This window comes from Sparus aurata, chromosome 20 (genome assembly GCF_900880675.1).
Source record: "Sparus aurata chromosome 20, fSpaAur1.1, whole genome shotgun sequence".
Classification (NCBI taxonomy): Eukaryota; Metazoa; Chordata; class Actinopteri; order Spariformes; family Sparidae; genus Sparus; species Sparus aurata.
The window spans coordinates 13,643,532-13,667,350 of NC_044206.1; the positions used below are offsets into that span (position 1 = coordinate 13,643,532).

General features: G+C 39.4%; 2 protein-coding genes across 3 annotated transcripts; both read left to right on the forward strand.

Moving 5' to 3' along the window:
• Positions 1 to 736: 736 nt before the first annotated feature.
• LOC115571619 (carbonic anhydrase-like) lies at positions 737 to 13,573 on the forward strand. 2 transcript variants are annotated; one of them, XM_030401099.1, is made up of 18 exons: positions 737 to 844; positions 3,366 to 3,389; positions 3,653 to 3,707; positions 4,544 to 4,576; positions 4,661 to 4,834; positions 4,953 to 5,104; positions 5,234 to 5,323; positions 6,170 to 6,242; positions 6,715 to 6,878; positions 9,600 to 9,705; positions 9,791 to 9,820; positions 9,919 to 10,095; positions 10,552 to 10,700; positions 10,814 to 10,903; positions 11,440 to 11,484; positions 11,678 to 11,759; positions 11,847 to 12,010; positions 12,885 to 13,573. In XM_030401099.1, the coding sequence occupies exons 3-18, from the start codon at positions 3,653 to 3,655 to the stop codon at positions 13,038 to 13,040; spliced, it is 1,740 nt and encodes a 579-aa protein (XP_030256959.1). In that variant the 5' UTR covers positions 737 to 844; positions 3,366 to 3,389; the 3' UTR covers positions 13,041 to 13,573. The 2 variants fall into 2 exon arrangements, with proteins under 2 accessions (XP_030256959.1, XP_030256960.1); XM_030401100.1 differs by having other exon boundaries at positions 762 to 844; positions 3,375 to 3,389.
• Positions 13,574 to 20,319: 6,746 nt separating this feature from the next.
• LOC115571564 (carbonic anhydrase 12-like) lies at positions 20,320 to 23,545 on the forward strand. The gene is made up of 9 exons (XM_030401013.1): positions 20,320 to 20,450; positions 20,912 to 20,987; positions 21,104 to 21,130; positions 21,217 to 21,387; positions 21,591 to 21,736; positions 21,823 to 21,918; positions 22,047 to 22,116; positions 22,200 to 22,363; positions 22,447 to 23,545. The coding sequence occupies exons 2-9, from the start codon at positions 20,912 to 20,914 to the stop codon at positions 22,624 to 22,626; spliced, it is 930 nt and encodes a 309-aa protein (XP_030256873.1). The 5' UTR covers positions 20,320 to 20,450; the 3' UTR covers positions 22,627 to 23,545.
• The last annotated feature ends 274 nt before the right edge of the window (positions 23,546 to 23,819 follow it).

Here is a 23,819-nt window from a genome sequence, read left to right on the forward strand (position 1 = left end):
TTTCCCCTGTTCTTAAGCCACAAACAGGAATGATTTAAAAAACACTTTGATTTAGAAAATGATTCACCAGATGTTCTTTCCTCACATGCCTCTTCAGGGCGTGCATATATCTCAAATCCCAGAGTGGTAAAACAAAAAGGGGAATAAAATGCCTGCTGACATTTCTCTGATATTACAAAGCTCCTCCGGTGTCACAAAAGATTTTATGTAACTCTTCTTTTTAGGCTTAGTGAACTGAACTTAATGAGAAAATTGGTGAGGTATGCTCAGAGCCAGCGCAGTAAGCTACACGTCCTGCTGGTTCTTAACCCTTTAAGCTCATGATATCCTTCCCGAGTTTGTTCTTTGGGCCTTTAACATTCTCATTTTTCTAAAGTTGTTAAAGTCATCTTATTCCCCCACTGTCTGCTTGTGCAAATATGTGATACTTACACCGAGTTAAATCTTCAAACATGTCACATCATCTTACAGAAATTCAGCCGACATTATTTGGCGATTTTGTAAAGCCTGGGATGCACACTTGAGTTTTTAAGATAAAGCTGTTGAGGTTTTATCAAACTAATGTGCTGACTCACCCACCAAGAACCAAAAAACAAATTAAGATGCCTCATGATCAATCTTCTGTTTGTTCTGTTTTTTTCATTTTCTGGTAGCCCTGAGCTTACATGTGTACAGTGTGCGAATTAATTTATTGCGACTAAAAGGTCACCGCCACAACTCGATGGAGCCAATTGTCCAACCAATCACACGCTGATGACTTAAAGAGGTCCAGCTGCTGCTCAGGTGAACCAAAGTTGTTCAGCTCTCCCTGATCTCTCCAAGCCACTGCTCAAAGGCTTCTAAGGTGAGGTTTTTTTTTTTTTGAGTGTGTCACGGGAAAACACAGTCACTGAGACTTGGCAGTTAAACAAGGAAAAACCTCTCGAGTGTGTCATTGAGTCAACAGCACACAGAGCCGGGGCCTTTTGTCCCTGAGAAGTGGTGACCGTTAGATATCAGCGTTTGCATACAGCCGCTAAACGTCAGTAGAGCAATAAAGGCTTGTGTTTTTTCTTTTTTTTTTCTTCTTCTTTTCTCTAAGATGTTTTTCCCAATTCCCCGGTATCAATTCACTTGCTGTTATTAACAGGGCTTTGCTTGAGTAGATGTGGTTGAAATTAAATTTTCGTGGCAGACCGGACCAAGATGTCACACCACAGGTTTACAGAAATGTTTCAACAGCTTCTCTGGTCTCAGGATTGGAAGCTTGAAGTATGTTTTGATGATATAAGATGATAGATTTATACATGAGATTTGTTAAAACAGCTTGGAAAGAACTCCTGTAGCCACAAACATTTCACTTCCACTCCTGATGTGCTGGTTTTCAGCACATTTTTGTGACGTATTGAGTTTAGTCTGTAGTTGGCTCCAACATTACAGACCTGGGATTTGTATTTATTTTACAGTAGTGTTGCACTTAGAAGCTGTGGGGTGTGCCAGACTGCACAACATGCCAATTTCTACATTATGCTGCTTTGATTAATGAGCCTTAGAGGTGCTGGTATTGGCAGATTTTTTGTTTTTGTTTTTATGTTTTCACTGCTGGACAAAGCTAGGCTGTCTGTTTCCCCCTGTTACCAGTCTTTGCGCTGAGGTAAGCTAACTAGATTCTGGCTGTAGCCTCAAGCTGAGCTCCAGACAACCAAGACAAACCCCCCCCCCCCCCCCCCCCCGCAAAAAAACCCCCCCCCCCCAAAAAACCAAACCTAATCAAATCATGCAAACAACAGGAATCATCCAAGTAAAATCTGCCAGGACTCTTACTGCCTTCAAAAAGATTTCACAAGTTGAGCAGCTGAAATAGAGTCACATGTACAATGATATAATAGGCACTGACCCAGCACACAATCCAGTATCCCATTACTGCAGTTTACAGTCAACATTCCTGTGGCGGCTTGTGTAAGCTGGCAGCCTGACCAGTTGGTCAACAATCTGCGGTGTCGACACCAAGTCTTGTTCATCCTCCGCTGTATCAGTTTACAGAATTAAAGGATTAGTCAGGCCGTGTCCTGTGTTTAATGTAGGATGTAATATCCTTTTATCTGGATTGTTTTGTCTATCGGAGTTAAGCCTTTTTGCTGCTGAGAGCCACAATAAAGGAAGTAATAACAACTTCCTCTATCTTGAAGTGAAGTTTGAAAAAATGTTTGGTGGAGCGTATAGCTTGGTAGTTAAAGGTCTAATCTGGGCATTTTAGTTGTTTTTCATTTAACAGTGCTGTATTGTAGGTTAACACTTCTACAGCTGGCTACGTCAGGGCCGTTTTTTAAATCACTTTAAAAGGTTTATTTTTATTAGATGGCCTCTTTTGTAAATGTTTTAGTTAAATTTGAGGGGGTATTTTATGTTTTGAGTAAGGGCTATACTATAGTCTTGATTTGCACTGCTCTATTTTTAATGTATCCCTTGTTTTATTTTATTTTTAATTATTTTTTGTTTAATTCTATCCTTGGTGTTTTTATAGTTTTAAACATCCATTGTCATAAGTTTAATTTTCTCTTATTCCTCACGCCAGCCTGTTTATTCATACAGTACCGTGTATTTTGTTGTTGTGTTTTAGTGTTTGTTCTAAAACACTTTGGATGAATCGATTAATTAAAACTTTATTCAAGACTCGGGGCGACAATGGAGGTAGGCCCTCATTTTCAGTAATGCCGAACTGAGACATCACGCAAACAAACAAAAAGCGTTGTTCTGAAAAGTGCTGTACAAATAGTGCTTACACATGATCAGTAAGGGTGTTTTTAAACTTAAAGGCAAACACTGTGATGAGTTGAGCTTCTAAGGACTGACACTGAATTCTGATCCACTATTCTAGGCCTGATATTAAAGTAGCAACAGACAATATAATAACTGTTGGCGCTGCTGTTTCTGTTCTCCTCGGAGTTGGAAATATTAACCACAAATTTAAAACTTGTTTATTGAATCATTTGGTGTAATTGATCCCCTGGAAAACTTCTCTATCACCAGTTGAAGCCGGCTTGGTGTATTTAGACCTGGATGCTGTGTCATGGAGCGGGAGTCGGGTTGCGTGCTCAGTTTAACACCTCATTTGCTTGCTCCAAACACCTGTATTTTGATTGCCGTGTCCCAAGGACGGAGGCCCGTGGTTGTGTTGCACGTCACCCCCATACTGATTTAGTGATGTATACACAATCAGGGCCCCCTCCCATTGCCTGTCCTTCCTACTCTATATCACTGACTTAAACCATTCTAGGGACACTTTGTCACCATTTCCTCACTTCTGGACTTTATTTGGAAAATGGACGCACATTTCTAATTTGACAACTCCCCCTCTTTTTTTTTTCTTCTTCTAATTGCCTTAGGGACTTCAGGCCTGGAACCTAAAGGTAGGACGATTTGACAAAAGTTCAACACACAAAAAGCAACTTTTTGTTCTCAGTCATCCGGAGTGCTTTGATCGTGTCTCCTGATACAAATCAGATACTTGCAAGAATCCCTATTAATATTCTGTGATTTCATAAAGATGGCAAATAATGGAGCATAGTGAGAACATCACTGGGGCTGGTTTTCTCGTTCTCAAAACGTGGTTGTTTCAGACATAAGAAGATGCAGTGAGATTGAAAACAGTTTTTTCTTTTTCCACCTGAAGATGCATCTCTCCTCCACGCTGCTGCTCCTGTGTGTGGGAGCTTTGCTAAAATGTGGTGAGTGAAACACATCAGTTTTTACTGAATTTACTGTGTGGATTTAAGGTCAGGTTACACCAGCTCTCTCCCCCCTTTGTCACTTTCATTCTTCAGAGTGACATGCCCTTCATTTAGGATGTGAGCGGCCGACTTCCTCAATTTTTAAGTCGGAAAAAGTGCATCAAATTAGATTAAGATGAGAACAAAATTCATCCAGCTTGTCATTTAATAGAGAGTGATGAATGGAGCACTCAGATCCTTTTATTTAACAGTAGTGATTTAACAATGCTCTATGAAGGTCCTGCATTCAAAATCCTACTTGAGTACAGAAGACATGTGACATCACACTTTATTTGATGTTTGATACATTGAAATTCGAGCAGCATTTTATTGCAGCTGGTCAGGATGTTGTTGGTTTGAACTGTAAATAGATGCAGTTCAGTCGTTTCGTTCGGTAAATCCCAACTTTGGGATCATACCCCCTCAAAAGGTCAAAAGCTCAGAATTGGTGTTTATTTTATCATTATACATTTTATTTATTTTTGCTTGCTAAATGGTTGACTGCATAAAATATGGATGGAGCATACAGGTCGGAAAAGTGTGGCCAATGCTGAGTGGCCTTTTAAATCTGAGTTATTTCTAATACCCAGCAAGGAACGACTCCAGTGATTGCAAAAAAATAAGTCCATTTTACTTTACTTGTCACTTGATTTAACAGCTCAGTAAACAGTTTTTCCAAATTTCCCAGCAACAATATTCCTCAGGCAGGACAGTTCTTATCCACGCAATGCTAATATTTTGATGCACTGAGCTCCTGCAGCATTCACAGTATGCTGGCTATATTTCTGTTTCAGCTGCTGGGAGTGAATGGTGCTACACTGGCTGTGGTAAGTAAGGACAGACGTCTGACCTAATGAAAGATTTGGTCTGCTTCAGAAAGTGTTTTTTAAGAGCACCTCTGATTTTCCCAGATCACACTCCGTCCCACTGGGGAGACGTCTCTTCTTTCTGTCTTGACAAAAGGCAGTCTCCTATCGATATCGCCACCGGTTATGTTAAGACCGACCCTAACCTGCATGACTTTGCTTTTGTCAACTTCACCTCTAAGAGTGTCATCAAGTCCATCACCAACAATGGACATACAGGTACACAAACTAAGTCTAGGAAGGGCACAAAGACATTTGAATGAAGACACTTAAACTTCCACCACTGTCCAACCTCACTGTAACTACACAAACACTCCTCCGTCTCTCCCATGCACAGTGAAATGCAAACTGGAGGAAAATGCAGTCGAAGTGAGCGGAGGTGGACTTAACGCAACATATTCTGCGCTCCAGTTTCACTTCCACTGGGGTGATACAGAACATCATCCAGGTTCGGAGCACACGATTAACAGGCACAGATATCCAATGGAGGTACATTATCGTTCTCTGGCATTCACTATAGACAACATGTGTTCTTTAGTGTGTTCTTTAGTTCTGTGTGTGTGTGTGTGTGTGTGTGTGTCTTTGCTTTGTCTCATCACTCCATGTAATCTATCGCAGATGCACATCGTCAGTCTGAAGAAAGATCTCGCTGTGCAGGAGGCCACAGGGGATTCAGAGGGGATTGCTGTTCTTGGGTTTTTCATAAATGTACGTCCTGCACTTCAAAATATTATTCCAAAGTCTTTTGTAACTGCTGATCTTTCTGTGATCCTTATCAGAAACGTTTTACACCGAGGGCCTTTATAATAAGTGTATCATTTCTTATAAGATGCTTATTTACATTAATGAGACTATGTAAGTGTTAATAGCATAATAAACATGTTTATAGTCAGATTAAGACTCTTGCATGAAACTTGTTGATCGCCAAAAGTTTCTTATAATTATTGACCATAGCATTTTAAACATTTATTGAGTTTAACTAACTTACCTATAATGTCACTTTATGATAGCCGCCATTAATAGATGATACATGTATACAATATTTATCAATATAAAGTTGCAACTTATAACACTTATACCATACTGTGTCGATAACCATTATTTGGATGTTTAGAAACCTTTACATTGCTTAATAAATGAATCATAAAGCACTTCATTGTTTATCTATAGTGACATAACTATTAACTTAAGTTGAAGTAGTGCCTTTACTATTTATTTATGATTATCATAAAGTACTAGTGTGTTAAGGTCCTTTGTAATAAAGTGTTGGTTTAATTTACTCAACAATAAGTCATTGTTAAACCTTTCCAAAGCTTTCTGTTGCTTTCTTTATGATTAATGCATACTTTATTATGCATTTAATAGCACTTTGCAGTTATTAGCGGTTAACCAAGGTTTTTGCAGCAAACAGATCTAAAGCAAGGGCAACAGTTTGATTTGCAGAATCTCAGTTTGCTCTTTAGAAGCAGGACAAATGTAGGAGTAGATACAGGAGAGTTGATGTGCACATAATCAAACTAAAACAGTGAATATTATGGTGTCGTCTCCCAAAAGGCGACAGAAGATGGGGACGCGTCAGGACCATGGGGCGAGCTCACCTCTTACCTGACAAACATCACAGGTGTAGGTAGGTTGATGCTGTTCTCTTGTTTTTTATTCAGAGTTCATTAGAGCAGGTTGCAGTGATTGAGTTCAGTTGTGGCTGCAGGGGGGAGGGGGAGTGGGAGTGGGGGCAGGGTCACACCTCAATCACAACAATCTCTCAAATTCCTTAAGTGTACATGGGACATGTTACGTTGTGACCTTGTACATCCAGTCATTTGACTTCTCAATGTATGTCACTCATGTGCTCAGACAGGTTCTCCCTGTTGTATCTCTTACAGTCAATGTGTGTTTTCACACTAAACAAAAATATAAAGCGACACTTTTCCATTTTGCTCCCGTTTTTCACCTGTCGTTCAAAGATCAGGAAAGATCAAAGACTTTTTGTCCACACAAAAGGCTTTCTATTATTTTTTTTTTCAGAAATGTTATAAAATGCACCTCTCACCGACTTTCATACAATTAGACTTTTTTTTTTGTTATCTAATACATCACAGGCACAGAAGTAAATATAACCCACCCAATCTCTATCAACGACCTGATTGGAGATGTAAACCTGACAAAGTTCTACAGATACCTGGGCTCCCTGACCACCCCCGACTGCAATGAAGCCGTCGTGTGGACAGTTTTCCAAGAGCCTATCAACATCAACAAGAATCTGGTGAGTCAGGCCGTAAAGGAGAAAAGGCCATCTTTAGTGGTATCAATTAAATCTAATAATGAACAAAGAAATATAAAGGAATGAATTAAAAGTTGAGAGGAGTTCTTTTAGTGGTTTTAATGAATATTTCTATAGTAACAACAATGTACCGGATGACAATGTGAAGAGGGTCATTTGTAGGTATGACCCTACGCAAAATCATCACCTGAATCTTTGCGATCTTTAAAATTCCAGCCTGACATCTTTACAGTTTTGGTTCACTCTCGCCACTCCCATACAGCAGCTTCACGGGCAGCTGTTTTCAGTGAGACTCCCTTAAACTGTCCCTGAACACCACCTGAAAAGCCAGATGTTTCCCCAGGAGGTGGTGGAGACGAAAAAGCTAAAGTAAAAGAGGGTGAAAATTGGACACAAATACGACAACAAATGACAAATTATGAAGCTTCCAAGTTTACCATATAACCAGAAGATGAAAAATTGATAAAACTAAACATGCTCAACAAAAGGGTTGGACCGAGATAGATATTCATGATACAATAACCTGACTCAGACGATGTCATGGTTTCAGGGTACACGGTATGTGACATTACACAATAATAATGATGTGTTACAATCAGCCTTTAGAGGAATGAACTCAGACGGGTTTTCTTGTTTGAAAAATTATAATTTCACATAATATTATGTCCTGCCAGACATACATAATGACCTAAACTTAAAATATTTTAACAGAACTGACATGTTGGACCTTAATACTGTAAACAAGCTAATGTATGAACCGTCAATTTTCATACCACAGTACACCAAGAAAAGGGTGAACGACTGCACCCCTATCTGTAAAACAATGTACCTTGATAGAGGGATCAACTTTGAATCCCATGTGGTCTTTTTTCACATTCAGCATATAACTAAGTAAATACTTCTATAAAATGGACCAAAAGAGAAACGCCATCAGATTAAGGTGTACTGCACACCGACAGTGGACAATCTGCTGCACTAAAGCCAACACATGTGCAGCTAATGCATAGTGCAAAGTTAAATGAATCAATTGTACAATTGAGGACTTGAAATTCTCGTGTTTCTTGTTTGTTAACAAGTGTTGATTGCAGCCTTTTTTACATCAAACAAAGATCCTGTTAGGTTGCAGCTCCTACGCTGACCTACTTTACTGGTTCAGTTGTGAACGTGAGGGTTAAGTGTCACTTGATTGACAGCAAAGGCAGACACCTTCCCCAACAACTGACACACTGATGCTGTGTTTGTACCCTGTGACAACCATAGTGACAATACTCGCTGAGCTAAATTCAGTTTGAGTTGTGTGAGAAAATACTCGACAGGAAGTTGTATTATTTCTGTGTGTCCATTAAGGTTGCGATAGGAAATCACTGCTTAGTCATACAGTGCAGCATAGCCAGTAAAAGCTGATGACCTATGATAGAAATGGAAAAAAAACAAAAAAAAACAGTTCCACGGGCAGCCACTGATGGATGCAGGCAAACGTCACCACAGAACATACAGTAGACAAGTTCCAGTGGCACTGCATACCGGTACATGCCGGTGTCTGTTTTGATGATCATGTTTGATAATCAGTCTTTATTATCTGTTGATGGTGGCGACGAGACAAACTGTTGGACAAGCTCCATGTGACTGTGTGGGGACAAACATTTGAGTAATTTCAATTCTGCAGAATGTCACATGCTATCTTTCTCCATCTTATCTGCCTGACAGCCATCAGCACCTGGCAGATAGTGGGGCGCACATGTCTCCGCATGCGGTCATACACCTGTCATGCCACCAGATGCAGGCTGCAGGTGTATGACTCTTTGACCTCCACCTCAGGCATAAAGCACATTAGAAAAAAACATGTGAAACTGTGAGTCATGTTGACGGCAGCAAATTAAGTACACCAGAAGTAAGGACCGAGACAATGCCAGGACTATTTCATTGCATGACAACCTTTTTAAGGTGTGCACTGAGTAATTGAGGCATGTAGACTTCGTTCCAGGAGGGAGATCGTTCAGAAAAAGCAAAGCAGTTTCATGGAATTTGGTTTGATTTGGTGCCCTGTGCAATGCTGAATCAGTGGATTCTGTCTCTGCAATGATAAATCACGCAGTGAATGAGAAATCAGTTGTTACTAACTGAGGCAGTAGCCTAAAGCGGTCATAAGAACCAGATCGGGCCATAATGATATTTGGTGGGTTAATGCTCTGGCTGACACCAAAATATAGTAACTTAATCATACATGTAAAATGAGTCCACACTCAGACACGTCATGAGCCTTGTTCATGCCACCTTTTCAAGATGGGAATTTAGCGTCATTATTTTGTTCCGCCTCAGTTGACTGGTGATGATTTATGTAACGTGATTTCGAGCAAAATACTCAGTGTCTTTGTCGCCTTCCACTAATCACGCAGATCTCAGCATTATTATTTGTACTGTCACAACTCTTTTGGCATTGCAATGCCGGCACACTGTGTGTAAAGACACCCTGGAGCTGTTTTTTCTAAATGTATTTATTTCCTACTGCTGCTTGGTTCGTTGTGAAAATACAAAAGCTGTGTAAAGGCGAACCTTCGTTGCGGCATTATTGTGAAATCTGTCTGAAAAGAGCTGTAATCTGTCTCTGCTGCTGAGAAATTCAAGTATTTTTGTTATACCTCACCGTTATTTTTGTTATACCTCATATCTGTTTGGAATAAACATGTTTGTCTTTGTTTTTAGATTCAACTGTTTCCCGAGAAGACAAAACTCAGCAACGTTTATCGACCAACACAAAATCTGAATACACGTCAAGTGTATGCCTCCCCTGCAACTCCTTTAACTCCCGGTGAGTTGGAAAATACAGAATATGATCCACAACACTTATGACTCTAAGTTGACACATTAAAAATGACTGTTCCTTTATTCTTTAGGTCACTCGTGGTGCTATGATGATCACTGTAGTATGTATCCTTAAATCACACTTCTGGACAGTTTCTAAAAATTGCTGTTTTTAAATTAGACTAGTGTTGAAAATGTTGGTTTTCCCCTCTCCCTTCAGATTACAGTCCACCTTATTGGCACGTTCTGCCTCAATCACACTGCGGCGGTGAACACCAGTCACCCATCAACATTGACACCAAGACAGCCATGGAGGATGAGAATCTCGATGACTTCACCTTTACAAAGTTTGACGACAAACATGCCATCAAGTACATCATTAACACCGGCCACGCAGGTTTGAATATTGCTCTCGGGCTAGTTTTAGTTAGTATTTATCCAGTCCAAAATGACTAACAATTTTTAAATGCTCACACTTTAGAATTAAAATAACTTGTATTAATGATAATCATAAGAATTGTAATAACTGTCAAATTATTAGTGCATTTTTTTTTCATACAAAAATGCTAAAGCTGGTTTGGATTTGAACTGTTGGTGAAAACACATACTTTGAAGGAATCACTGTGGGATCTACAAAGTACTGGAAGTCTAACAATTTTTCAATATTTTTATTCATTTTAATTGATGAATATTACATTTTATTATTTCACAACGAAAATTGTTATTGACAATTTGAAAAGGTGACATTTTTATTTCATTTCTGTGTGTTTGTCCATGATATTTTCATTTTTGATGAATCATTAGACCCTACCTAGTTTTTGAACTTCTCCTTGTGTTCTCCCTCAACTCCCAGTGAAGTGTGTCCTGAAGGAGGATGTGGTGGAGGTGTCAGGGGGAGGTTTGGCACATGTCTACTCCACCCTTCAGTTCCACTTCCATTGGGGTTCACATGACTCGGACGGTTCAGAGCACACAGTGGATTCAAAAAGATACCCCATGGAGGTAGTTACAAGCACTGAACTCCAATTATGTTGTTGCTGTGGAAATATTGTTTTTCCAGTAGATTTAGCCATTGCCTGTGTGTATCACATATCATTTATTGTGTCTTTGTCCAGATGCACATAGTTAACAAGAGGAAGGACTTAACGCTGGAACAGGCGCTACAGACTCCTGACGGCCTGGCAGTGCTGGGATTCTTTATTCAGGTAACATTTAGTGCTTCACAATACTTATGTAGGAAGTAAGTATTTGTCATTCAAATACATAATTCAGTATATGGTAATTGCAACTAGGGTTAAGGGTTAAGGGAAAAGTAATGCATCATGTGTGCTATTCATACATTTCTGCACGTGCACGCTGCTAAAGGACAGCAAGGCGATGAACCGGGGTGAAAAGCAGCTGAAAAAAACAAAACAATTATGGATGTTGGTCAAATGACGCCACCATATTGTATTCATGAAAGTGTGTTTACAAGTCTAAAGGAGTAGTATAAAGCCTTTTGTGGCTGCACCCTCCAGTAATGTCACTTAGTGGCTGAATTGCATTGTGGGTAATGTGGATGGCAGGTTTTAAAAATAGGAATGCGTGGAATAAAAAAAGGTGATATCTTTGGTTCTGCTGTAAAATTTGATCAATTGTTTTAAAACTGTCCATAATGAGTCCTAACAGTGTTACAGGACTGCAATGCCAGACCAGTTGACTGCCTTTTAAACCTTTTTAAAATCTTTGTCTATTTTCTCAGGCTACAGATTCAACCAAAAGCAGTGGCGGTTCAGAAGCCCACGAGGTCAGTGGCAGACTCAGGATGTTTGAGAGGCGTTAAAAAAAAAAAAAAGGATGGGGGGGGGTGGGTGGAGTTGCCACGTTGCACCCTGCTTCAGGCCATCAGTGCATGAGGAAACTTGTGTAGCTTTCTTAACCCAGCAGATCGTGCAACAAAAGTGTGGAATGTTATTCATTCACCATGTCTGTCTTTGCAGACAAATCCCCCGTCACAACCAGCGTCTGATATGGACGCCTGGAATAAACTGACCAGCTACCTTCCAGCTATTCATAACATCAGTGAGTGCACTTTTTATTTTTTTTAAAACACTGAATGTGGAAACATAAATGTGCCACAATATCTTGTGCATTTATGCTCCTGTGTAGGCTCTCAAGTTAACGTTACAGAGGAGATCTCCATAGACGACTTGCTTGGTACAGTGAGTCGAGATGCATTCTACCGCTACAGTGGCTCCCTAACCACCCCGTCATGTAACCAAGCGGTGGTTTGGACGGTCTTCAAAGAGTCTATCAAGGTGGACAAAAACCTGGTATGTGAAGTGAAGATAATTAAAACTCTAAATTAAGTATGTCACTCTCCAAAGATAACAGTTCAAGCAGTTGAAATGAATATTTCCGCTGACATTTATATGTACGGATTTATATTGCGTAAATACCAGAACAGGATAATTAACATCTTTTAACAATTGGCACCAGGTAATGAGATTCGAGCGACACTTGGAATCTTTCCTGATGATGCATGGCTTGGCCTGTGCTGTCTTCAGATAGGTCTTTAGAAAGGGAAGCGCCAACACAGTTTAATGAATGTCAGAGAAATCCAGAACATTGAACTTGTCTGTATGTTTGGCATGGGAGGTCGGGTGGTAAGCTGGGAAAGTCTAAACTTTAACATCAGTCATTGTTTCATTTTCCATTCAAAATGGCTGGAGACTTAAACAGCTAAAATATTACAAGTTTTATGTATCTTGTCTTTTGGAGTATCAGGTGATTTCCCCTCCCCAGCTCTGATCAAACTTCACTGAAATCAGCCACTGTCGGCTGTCGGTACGAAACTGATCAGTGGAAAGCAGGAAGAGATAACCATGTGACCGAGAGCCTTTTAAACGTTACAGTTGACCAAAAAAAAGGGTGACTCATACGATCTTTTGAATAAATGTTGGCGCTAGTTTCTACCTATTTGTTCTCAACTGTAATTTGGTAATTAAGAGTAATAAAAAGTGTCATCCTTCAGCTGTTTGTAAGTAATTATCGCACCCTGTATTTATGTACGGGAAACATCTGATTCAGTGGCTGCACCCTTGGCTGCACCCTTGGTGACTTAGACCTGCTAAAGAATGAAGAAGACGCACACCAAATTGAAATACTGGATTGAATTTGACACTAACATTTCTTTAATGCCACCAGATGAAGATGTTCCCAGCTGAGGCAGGATATCATGACGTGTTTCGACCTGCACAGCCGCTTCACAGCAGGAAGATCTACACCAGATCAGCATCCAGCGCCCCGGGACCCACCACACAGTTTCTGCTGCTGGCATGTCTGTGTGCCTTTTTCGTATAATCAGCTGATAGGAAATGCTGTGAAGGATAAAGTATATTGCACTAATTATCCGTGTGACACTGTTCAGATTATCGTTCCAGTATTTGTAAGCAAAAATACTTGGATCACATACATCTTTGTTTGCAATTGTGGTATATAATCTGATCATCAAGATGCTGGTAACTACAGACTGATCAGAAAAGTTTCTGATTTATTAAACTTCTGGGCCGATGAGTGAGACTAACATATTAACACTTGCAAGATTACTGAACACAAACACCACTTCACTGTATTTGTAGCATAGCTGGGTTTGTACCTCTCTACATTATCGTATCCCTGTTTCCTTTGCTTTATCAAAAACATGTATCTCAGGAATTAAGACTTTTGTCTGCTACCTTTAAACACTAATTACAGCTGCTGATTGCATTGAAGAGCCAAAAAATACGAATAAAATGAATACTGATGTGTGTTCTTGTGATTGTTCTCATGCTTTAATCAGTGCTGAATGTATTATTGTAACCCCTGCCAATAAAGTAAAATAGGGTCAATATTGATACTGTTTGAAGGTGAAAGGTGAAATTTTTGTGTGTGTGTGTATTAGGAGGAGCTGAAGAGCCCCAAGCAACCAGTTCTTTATTTTCTGTTGTGCATTACTTGCAAGCATTTGTCATTATCATACCATCGTCACTCAGCATTTTCTCAGCTGTCACAAAGTCATGCGTGGATTTTGCTGAAACAATGTCCAGTGAAAGTGAGGCAGCTTTTTTTACGTCCGGACAGTCTCAGTCTCTCCTTCCATCTCTAGGATTCCTCAGCTGCTTCTTCATGAGAGGCAGCATTGCAGTTTAGCTACCAGCCAGTATTCAAGAAATGCAGCTTGGCCTCTATTATACTCTGCAAACTTCAGACCATTTTTTATTTTTCCCCAACCATTAAAGTTCCTTCCCACACTTTATCATGCATTATTCAACTCTTGCTTGGCCTCAACTGGGGCTTACTAATGAGACGTATTAATTCCTACTTTACCAACTCTACGAACTCATTGAGCTTCTTCCCAACACAAATTAAAGCCAGCAATTCAGTTTCTCAGATTTTCAAAATCCAATATAGCGATATCCCACTGCTTTGCTGGATTTCAGTGTTGAGTGTACATATCTGTCGACAATACACGCAGCTTTAAGGCTCACTTTACCTTGAACTGTAACAGATCTTTTGAGAATCAAGATGCCATCGATGATCCAGACCAGTTGTATGGGCACACTCCCATTAACAGATTAACAGAAAGTTAACATGTTGAAATCTACACTGGAGCAAACGTACATCTGTCAGCTAGGGCAGCGGTAATGAAAAGCCAACCTCAACCTTGTGAGCAGGTTATGTGCAAAACGGTGTCTTGGTTTGCCGAGTGTCCTTAAAGCACTTAGCACTGTCATGTGATTTGTTGAAGATCGACACTGTTTTTCTAATAACTCGCGTGTGTTAGGGATTAAATGGGAGACCAAGCATGAAATGGAAAACAATCTGACATATTAGATGGCACACGAGATAGTTACTTTTGTTTGTGGCTGGAGCGGGTTACGCTTCTACGTTGGCAACATAGTTTGTGCACTATAAGGAAGTGGTCGGTCCCTCCTTCCTTATACCCTGCAGTTAGCCACTGTTTTAAAACATTGTCCTGCTGTCAAAGGATGTGACAACACAGGTGCTTTAAAATTACATAAGTCTGTCTGGTAAGAAATATCTGCCATACTATGCTTAGTAATGCTAGCAATGCAGCTATCCTTGTTTTTTCAGCTTTGAGGACTTACGTCAACTCACTAATCAAGCGTTTGTGACATTGTAGGTTGGGGGAATTCAAGCAAAGAAGAAGAAGCCTGTGGGCTAGCTGCTAGAAATGCCGGGAATGCTTCTAGATATAATGGGTGTCTAATGCATAAGTCTGGTTAGTAAACTGTCACTTAACAAGATGAGTTACCTCTCCTTAAATACTATGACTGCTCTTGTGGCTCATCCTGAAAGATCAGCTCAGATGATGGGGGTTGACGAACCGGTGCTCTCCACATGGGCACACCGTCGTAATTTACATAACAATCAGCGATTAGAGTGCAAAATACACACTGTCATGGGTTGATTTTTGAGCTTATTAAACCTTATATACCGATTAATCTTACTGGCCACCCGTTACCTGCCTTGAGCGTTGATATTTGACGACCTGGGATTGAGACTTGAAAATCGTGTGTGTTTGTTGACTTGGTTTATTGTCTTTTTTGTAAATGTCTTTTATATCTGTGTTTTTTTCTTATTTGTATTAATTGATATTGACACATTTTTTGGATATTTTCTCTTCTCATTTTCACTTAAATATACCTTTTTATTTTGTTTTTCTCCTACACATTATGCTGATTTTTTCCCCTTCAAACTTGTTTAGTTAGTTTAGACAAACTAATTATTTTAAAACTACTTTGTGCAGTCCACCTCTAAGTTTTGAGGGGAATTCCTTGTGTTTAAATCCAACAGCTCATCTTTGTTCCGTGAGGCAGAGACAGTGAGCTGGCCTCCTGAACAATGACACCTGTGGGAGGGACAGGTATCTTGGGGCCTTTGATGGAGTTGGAAAAAAGCAATGACACTCGAGCATGTAATTGTGCAGCCAGTAATACTGGTTTTTGAAAACCAACATATAAAGTGAAGTAGCGTGCCATCAAGGCTGACATCAAGGTTTCTCTAACTGGCTCAGATCTCTATCTCTACAAGCTATCTATCCATCCATCGTTCTGTCCCTGCGTCAGTTTATGTAATCATTTAGTTAGTTTGTGACTGTCACCTGCTATGTACGCTCACCCATCCCTCACAATCTCCCCCCCTTTCATTTTTTTGTCATGTCACACTGCTTCAAACTTTGCTACGAGTTCCTCAAGAGATTGCTTGTATTTTACTCTTTTGAACAAATCACAGATGCTGGTTTTTGGAAATGTTTCTGTTTAGTCTCTCTAGTTTGGGGATTTTTTATATATATACATATCTCATTCACCAATATCTTCTTAAGAATCTTCTTAGATTCTTTCTTAAGTTGTTCTTAAGAGGTTCCTTAAGAAAACCCTCACCAACACTTTCGTAAGCCTCAGAATTGTTCGTAGCTGTGTTCTTACATTGATGAAAGCCGCAGGAGCAATATATATGCCATTGTTTTGCGGGCCTTGGATGGAGAAATGCCACGTATAAATAGGGTGGGGGGGTTACTAATTGATGGCATGTTTCCAATTTACTTGATTTATCTTAAATCACTGGCACATTTAATTTATTTTAGAATTTAAATTATTTGTAAATGACCAAAAATATGAAATAAATAAATAAATGAATAAATATGACAGAATTATCACTGTAATATAGCATTTTATTGAACTACACAAGAGAAGAAAACACAACCATGCCAACATTTCGGCACTGAAATGTGCGTAAGAGTACTCCTGAGTGTTTGTAGGATTTGTTCTTGCCTAAGAAAAAATCCTAGATAAGAAAAAATTCATGAATGCCACAATCTTCGTAAAATCTTCATAAGTGGGACTTAAGAACAAATTTGTTCGTAAGAATGGTTCATGAATGAAGCCCATTATTTTCCGAGATTGTTGTTTTTATTTTGCTGCATCGTCGGACAATTGATCAACTACTTCTGCCATTAACAAAGAAGTGTATCCCGCTCAAGAAAGTTACATTTAGACATTAATTGTTGAAAATAAATGTAATAGTTGTTTTTAATTAATAAATGTATCTTACATGCTTGTGGCCACATTGTTTGGCTAAAAAATACCATCAGATTTAACCAGGTTTAACTGGTTTCATTGTTCTGTATGGTCAAATGCTCAATTGAGACTTTTAAACAGAGTGGCCACACAAATCCCACACATAGAGGACACTGGCCCAAAGATGATTCTTGCCCATGGCCATGTAACCAGGCACTCCAGTCATATAAAGACAATAGCCCAACAGCTCACTCTGGCCTGAGGGAGGCGAAGATAGTTTTAAACTGTGAAAGCACTAACTGAAACAGAGCTGCAGGGCCACCTGTCACAGTGTTAACAAGTGACTGGATGATCGAGTATAGAGCTGTACAGGCACTATGCTTCTTGTTTGGATCAAAAACTTCTGACATAAGATATAAATATCTACAGACACGACAAAGCTGCAGGACTATAGCTAGGAACTATACCAGGAATTAAAGTTCATTTTATGTCAACAACAGAGAAGGGATTTTTTGTGTCATAGGAGTAAGTTCCCCTTTATCAAATTTCAGCCCATTATGTTTCCGTCTCTCTTGCAACTTTAACGTTATGGTTCAATCTCACCACGCTATAGAGGGCTGCAGGGATGACATGTTGTTGGCAGGCTAACCTGGAAGTTGGTGTCGCCCTGGTTCCCTCGACGAAAGCTCATGGGATTTGAATTGCTGAAGAAAATAAGTTCTGTGACAAACACAAGTTTATGAAACGTACACGTTCAGCAAAATAATCGTCACAAATGTACACCAAGCTTAGTGATAATAGGCTATAAACAAACTACACCACTAAGCTTCTAATAGTGTACTATACACTCTTTGCCATTAATCAATCAATCTTCCAGTTCTAAAGTTCGAGTTAGAATAGTCTAAACTGAATTCCACCTGTAAGGAACAACAAGTCAGTAGATGGGTTCGGAATAATGACGCTTAATGTCTGCAATATACCATCTTTACACGGGGGTACGGGGTGGGACGCTCAAATGCTGGGATAACGTTAAGCTGCTGTGTTCCTTGTTGCAAGTCATGTCAAGGAAGTGATTTATTGCTAACGTTAGCTGTTAGCTGGTTCATCAAATACCTTGATACATGGCCCGATGTCCTCCTGAAAGTTCATAATTGTCTCTTCAGATCTTGCTGATCAAGGGAAGTGGTTAAAGTGAACCTCTCGCCAAAATGCAACCTAAGCTTTCTTTGTGAATGTATATGAATCAAACCTTCGTGTAAAAGAATAATTACGAAGAAAGAGGCACTTTTAAGATTTACCGTATTTTTGTTTTCGGGTCAAACTCATTTGAAATGGGAGTGCTATGGGCAAATTAGCGATCACATCAAAATCTCTATTTTCAAAACACTAAGAAGGCTGGACACAACATGAAACTTTGCTTCGTAGTATCACCAGGGTCTCTACACATGAACACGAGCATTGAGAACATTGTTTGTGTACACAGAGTTTACTAAAAAGAGAGTTTTTGGGCAACTCACGTTAGCAGTTGTTACCTCTGCTCGCCACCGTCCTGCCGGTGAGAAGTGTTGATCTCAGAATGCGATGTAACATGGAGGACAGTTAAGGTGGACCGCTCTTAAAGCTTGGTTCCATATAAATGCACGGATAATTTGTTGTTTTGTCGTTAGCGAAAAACAATATTGACCTTGAAGTTGAAAAAGGAGCCTCAGAAGAGAAACAATACTAAAATCAAAAGCTGGAAAAGTCACGTGAGATATCATGTGGATATTTGTTGCAGGAAGACAGTAGCGTTCTACCTTAACTGTCCTCCAGGTTACGTCGCATTCGGAGATCGATACTTCTCGGCTGCCATGGCGGCGGCTAGCAGAACAAGCTACTGCTAAGGTGAGTTGTTCAAAAACTTTATTTTTATTAAACTCTGTATACACAAACAATGTTCTTAATGCTCGTGTTCATGTGTAGAGACCCTGGTGATATTATCAGCAAAGTTTTATGTTGTGTCGAGCCTTCTTAGTGTTTTAAAAATTATGCTATCGCTAATTTGCCCGTAGCACTCCCATTTAAAATGAGTTTGACCCGAAAACGAAAATACGGTAAATCTTAAAAGTGCCTCTTTCATCATAATTAGGATTTTACACAAAGGTTTGACTCATATACTTTCACCAAAAAAGCCTAGGTTGCATTTTGGCGAGAGGTTCACTTTAAATGTTAACAATTTTTCAGATTCCCTAAGTTCATAAAACAGCTGTTTACACCTGTAAACATTTGAGCTTCCAACTCTGAGATGTGATGTCCGAGGAAAATGACCAACCGAAAATATAGTCTATGACCTCCGTAGTGAGAAACCTACTTGAGGTATTGATTGACGTATTTTATGGCGTAACAAAACTAAAATGTTTCTTAGGCTAGTGTTAAAGGGGCACTATGTAGTTTTGAAGAACAATTTAATATTCACAATATTAGTTAAGTCATAATACAAACTCAGAAACATTTCCATTTTCCATAACTGAATAAACAAGCAGCTCTCCTGGGTCCCAGGTCCCCAGAACAGTGTTTGAAGCTATACAAAGGTGGCAGGGTCCGCCACATATAAACAAAGTAACACAGTCTACCGTAAATAAACAACATGAAATTGTGTTGTCCTTTAAGCTCAGTGTGTTTAATCAGTCATGACATCATAGAGAGTTTGTTTAGCCCTAAAGAAATGAGTCAATGCAGATCTTACTCTTCTGATTGAAATTTCTTCCAAAAACTACATAGTGCTCCTTTAACCACAGACCTCTTTGCAGGGATTTAATTGTAAACTCAAAAATAAGGTATTTTTCAGCCACAGAAGGCAGCTTTTAGTGAAATCGCTTTAAGAATGACACTGCACACTAACGGGCAGTAGACAGAACATTTAGTGGCTAAGGAGACAGATATTTACCTCAGGAGTTGGTGGAGACCCAAAACAGAGCTAAAAGAGAGTGAATATTGGACTTTAATAAAAAATAAATAAATAAAAAGAAACACCAACAATGTAAGAATGGATCAATGTATGTGAACTTCTTGAGTTTCTGAAGTGGTTTCTGGGTTGTTAGAAAAAAAAAATTCCTGCAGTTAGTTATAAGCCTCGTCTTATGCAATGTCATTTCCTCCTGGTGCACACTGGTACACATTGTTTTAAGGCCGAAAGATAAATCAAGTTTTTTTTTCTCCCCACCTTCATTTTAAAGACACCAAGATGATGAAAAACATTCATACTCCTACAAAAGAGATTTAGATTTATCCAAAAATGTGATATCATTTATAAATAATACAATGCATTTATACAATAGACTACGTTAAGCAGCAGTGGTGGCAGATTGTCTCCTGTCATTTAGCTTCCTGGAATGACTCTTACAAAGGAAAATAAAAAAAAAAAAAACTCCCAGAGAACAAACAATCTGGAGATCTCCCTCCTAATCAGCGTCAGGACATTTGTGCAGGTAGGCAGGTGTGCAGGCACGTTGATCAGTCAGATGTCTCTAGAGGCGGTTTTAGAGAAGCTGCTGGGGGAGCTGAGCGAATAAAAAGAGCGAGGAGGAGGCCGTGAGCCAACAGTGAGGAGGTTAGAGTGTGTCCAAGGGAAGAGGATCAGCTGCTCCACTCCACTCTCAAACAGACTTTTTTAAGCGAAATCTGCGGACTCTCTTCTCTTTCAACCCTCACAGTAAGTAGTGGCATTTTCCTGTTTTGCGTTAGTGTATATATATATATATATATATATATATATATATATATATATATATATATATATATATATATATATATATATATATATATATATATATATATATATATATATATATATATATATATATATATATATATATATATATATATATATATATATATATATATATATATATATAATCTTAATAATTATTCATTTATTTATTTTCTTGTTATTTGTATTCTATTATATTTTAAAAAATCGGGAACATTTTTGGCTCGTTGCGCCAATTTAAATTTTTTTCCTCTCTCTCACTCTTTGGTCTGTTTTCATGTCTACAAGTGCCCTTTTCTTTTTGAGGATTGCGAGTGGTTGAATTTTTTTTTTTTTTTTTTTTGGTCGTTTTTTACATTTTTTTTTGTGATCTTTTATTTATTTTGCTTCCGTTATTGTTTTAGATGAAGTGGCTTGTTGCTGCACTTGCTGCTGTCTGCGTCCTCGCACCCAGCGCCCACTGCGCCGATGACACTATCGGTGGGTATTTAAACCTTTTTTTTTGTCATCTTGGATTTTTTTTTAAACTCTTCTTTGGATAAATACTGCCCATCGTCTGAGTAAGTGAGTAAATACATTCTCTTTTTCTCCTCCAGCCTGGTGTTACCATGATCCAACCTGCAGTGAGTACTCCCCCCTTTGTTTTCTAAATGACATCTTAAACCTCTGCCCCTCTTCAGCCTCCAAACAATTTTGCTTCTCTTTACAGATGACACCACATGGCCCACCATTGCTGCCCCATTTTGCAATGGCACCCGACAGTCGCCCATTAACATTGACACATCAGCTGCCACCGGCAACTCTGCCTTGGGGCCCTTCACCTTTCATAACTTCAACAGCACCACCGCAATGACGAAGATTGAAAACACTGGAAAGACTAGTGAGTGATGGGTGACGTGGGCCTTGAGGTCATATTTTTTTTGTTTCTGCGTTGATAATTTTACACAAGTGATCGAACTTTATTGTCATCATGTTTTTATCTAAAGAAAACTCACTAGTGACATCTAGCCAGTGTATCCAGTTCCACCTGCTCACTTTTTATTTTAATTCTCCTTCCTGTTTGTTTTTTCCCCTCCCCTCCAGTCAAAGTCGCCCTGAGCAATGTGAACGTTTCAGGAGGAGATCTGTCTGAGACATACCAAAGCCTGCAGTTCCACTTGCACTGGGGTAATGGCTCCTCCGTCCCCGGATCTGAGCACACTGTGGACGGCAAGCGCTATCCCATGGAGGTACTACACAGCCGTCTCTTTCACGTTGAGCTCCAACTTCATCAATAGACTCACATTAAGATATTTTTCTTTACTTCGGCCCACAGTTGCACATTGTGAACCTCAGGGCGTCCTTTAATGGGGACACAAGTCTGGGTATTGCGAACTCTACGGGACTCGCTGCTCTTGGTTTCTTCATTGAGGTGAGGGGACAGTTTTTATTTGTGTTTAAACGTCAGACCTAACTGCAGTTTTTCAAAGTCAACTTTCTCTTCTACTGATATGTAGTACAATCATTAAACCTAATTCAAAAATGTGTGTACTTTTCCAGGCAGACGATGCGACTTCTTCAGCAAGCTGGCAGAGTTTGACCTCCTACCTGGACAACATCACACTCTCAGGTAAGGTGACCTTTTACCGTCTTTGTTTCTGAAAGTAAGTGTGTCAGCTGCAGTCTTGTCAGAGCTCCCATTTCTGCCCTCAGGCCAGTCTGTTGCCATCGCACCTGGATTTTCGCTGGATGATCTCCTGACGGGGGTGGATCGCGAGAAATACTGGCGCTACCTGGGCTCCTTGACCACCCCTGCTTGCAATGAGGCTGTGGTTTGGACTGTGTTCAAGGATACCGTCAAAGTTCCCTCAAGCTTGGTGAGCTTACTTCTTTTTAGGGTCATTACAAATGCTCTCTAAAGTGCTTCATGCAGCTAACTTTGGCTCTGTCTTGTCTCCAGATCAACATGTTCAGCACAAAACTGCACATCTTCAACACCACGTCATCGCCTATGATGGTCAATGTCTTCAGAAACATCCAGCCAAACCAAGCAGTCACAACCCAGGCTGCCAGCTCCACCTCTAAAACCTGCTACTCTCTGGGGCTGTTGGCCTTGAGCCTTGCTCTTGGGAGAAGTTAGAGCCAGAAAAAACCTGAAGCTGTTGTAGCGTCACGGCAACCTACTGCCTTTGCCATCACTTTTCTGCTGTTATTAATTATGTGTCTGACTTTCTCCTTGTCAAAGTACATAAAGAATGCACTAAACCAATCATTAGTACCCTCAAGAGCAGGAAGTTTTTTATTTTTTTAACATCTGAGCAAAAGTGATGATTGTGGCCACAAAAACTTAATTGCTCTCGAATGTAGCTCTCTTATATTAATACAGTTATAGGTTAAAAATTTAATATTTTGATAGCGATGATGGCAGCCTTGCTCTTCTGTGGTTGTCCATCATGACGCTTCCAGGGTTATGATGAGCTGTGGAGAATTCTTCATCTATAAATTTGGATTTTCAACCATTGTAATGCTTGCTTGCAGCCTTTTGCATATGATATTTATATAGATATAAGGATTTACTTATAGTATGAAGAATTTGGGCAGAACTGTGCCTGTCTGAAGGTGCATTCAGGTGCTTGAGAAAGGGATGGGGACTTGCACTAAGTTTACAAGGGTAGATGAAGTAAGTTTGGAGATCCGACAATGTTTGACTGTATTTAGTTGACAGTAGCATGCATCTGTCTAAACTTAGACAGTCTTTACCAAAAGTTGTTGCAAAATACGATTTTTTTTTTTTAATACAATGTTCATATTCTTATACTCTTGAGCCGATGACATGTAGCCACATTAGCAAAGCTGAGCACTCAAAAGAGAAAACCCGTGCTGCCTCTTTTGGTTGGTGTGATGAAGGATTGATGTGTCAGATGAACGCCATTATTTATCAGAATTATGCTGTATGCGTGACATGTTTCCCCTTTGTGTTTGCACAACTTGCACATGTAACAGTGACCCCACGATTTTGTTAAATGTTTGTTAATTAAAGTGATTTCGTGCAAATCTAATTTCTTTAGTCATTTCACCTTTAAAAAAAAAATGAAACAAACATAAAATCTGTGATCTATTTATTTTTAGTTTAAGCATTGCATTGCAACATTTTATGTAATCCCTACTGTAACTGAACCAGGGCCAGACCCCCAGAGACATGGCTTTTAAGAGATCATTTCTACACTAATCAAAATATTAGATGACATAAAAGCCTTTGATACTCAAAAGTCTGTGGATTTTATTACACAGGTCACCCTTTATCTTGGCTTCCTTATAACTGATACTCCTCAT

Coding starts and splice junctions, on each gene's coding strand:
- LOC115571619 (XM_030401099.1), top strand. CDS start 3,653: ATGCATCTCTCCTCCACGCTGCTGCTCCTGTGTGTGGGAGCTTTGCTA. Junction 3,708..4,543: donor GGGAGCTTTGCTAAAATGTG/GTGAGTGAAACA, acceptor TTTCTGTTTCAG/CTGCTGGGAGTGAATGGTGC. Junction 10,904..11,439: donor TGCTGGGATTCTTTATTCAG/GTAACATTTAGT, acceptor CTATTTTCTCAG/GCTACAGATTCAACCAAAAG.
- LOC115571564 (XM_030401013.1), top strand. CDS start 20,912: ATGAAGTGGCTTGTTGCTGCACTTGCTGCTGTCTGCGTCCTCGCACCC. Junction 21,131..21,216: donor TTACCATGATCCAACCTGCA/GTGAGTACTCCC, acceptor TTCTCTTTACAG/ATGACACCACATGGCCCACC. Junction 21,919..22,046: donor CTCTTGGTTTCTTCATTGAG/GTGAGGGGACAG, acceptor GTACTTTTCCAG/GCAGACGATGCGACTTCTTC.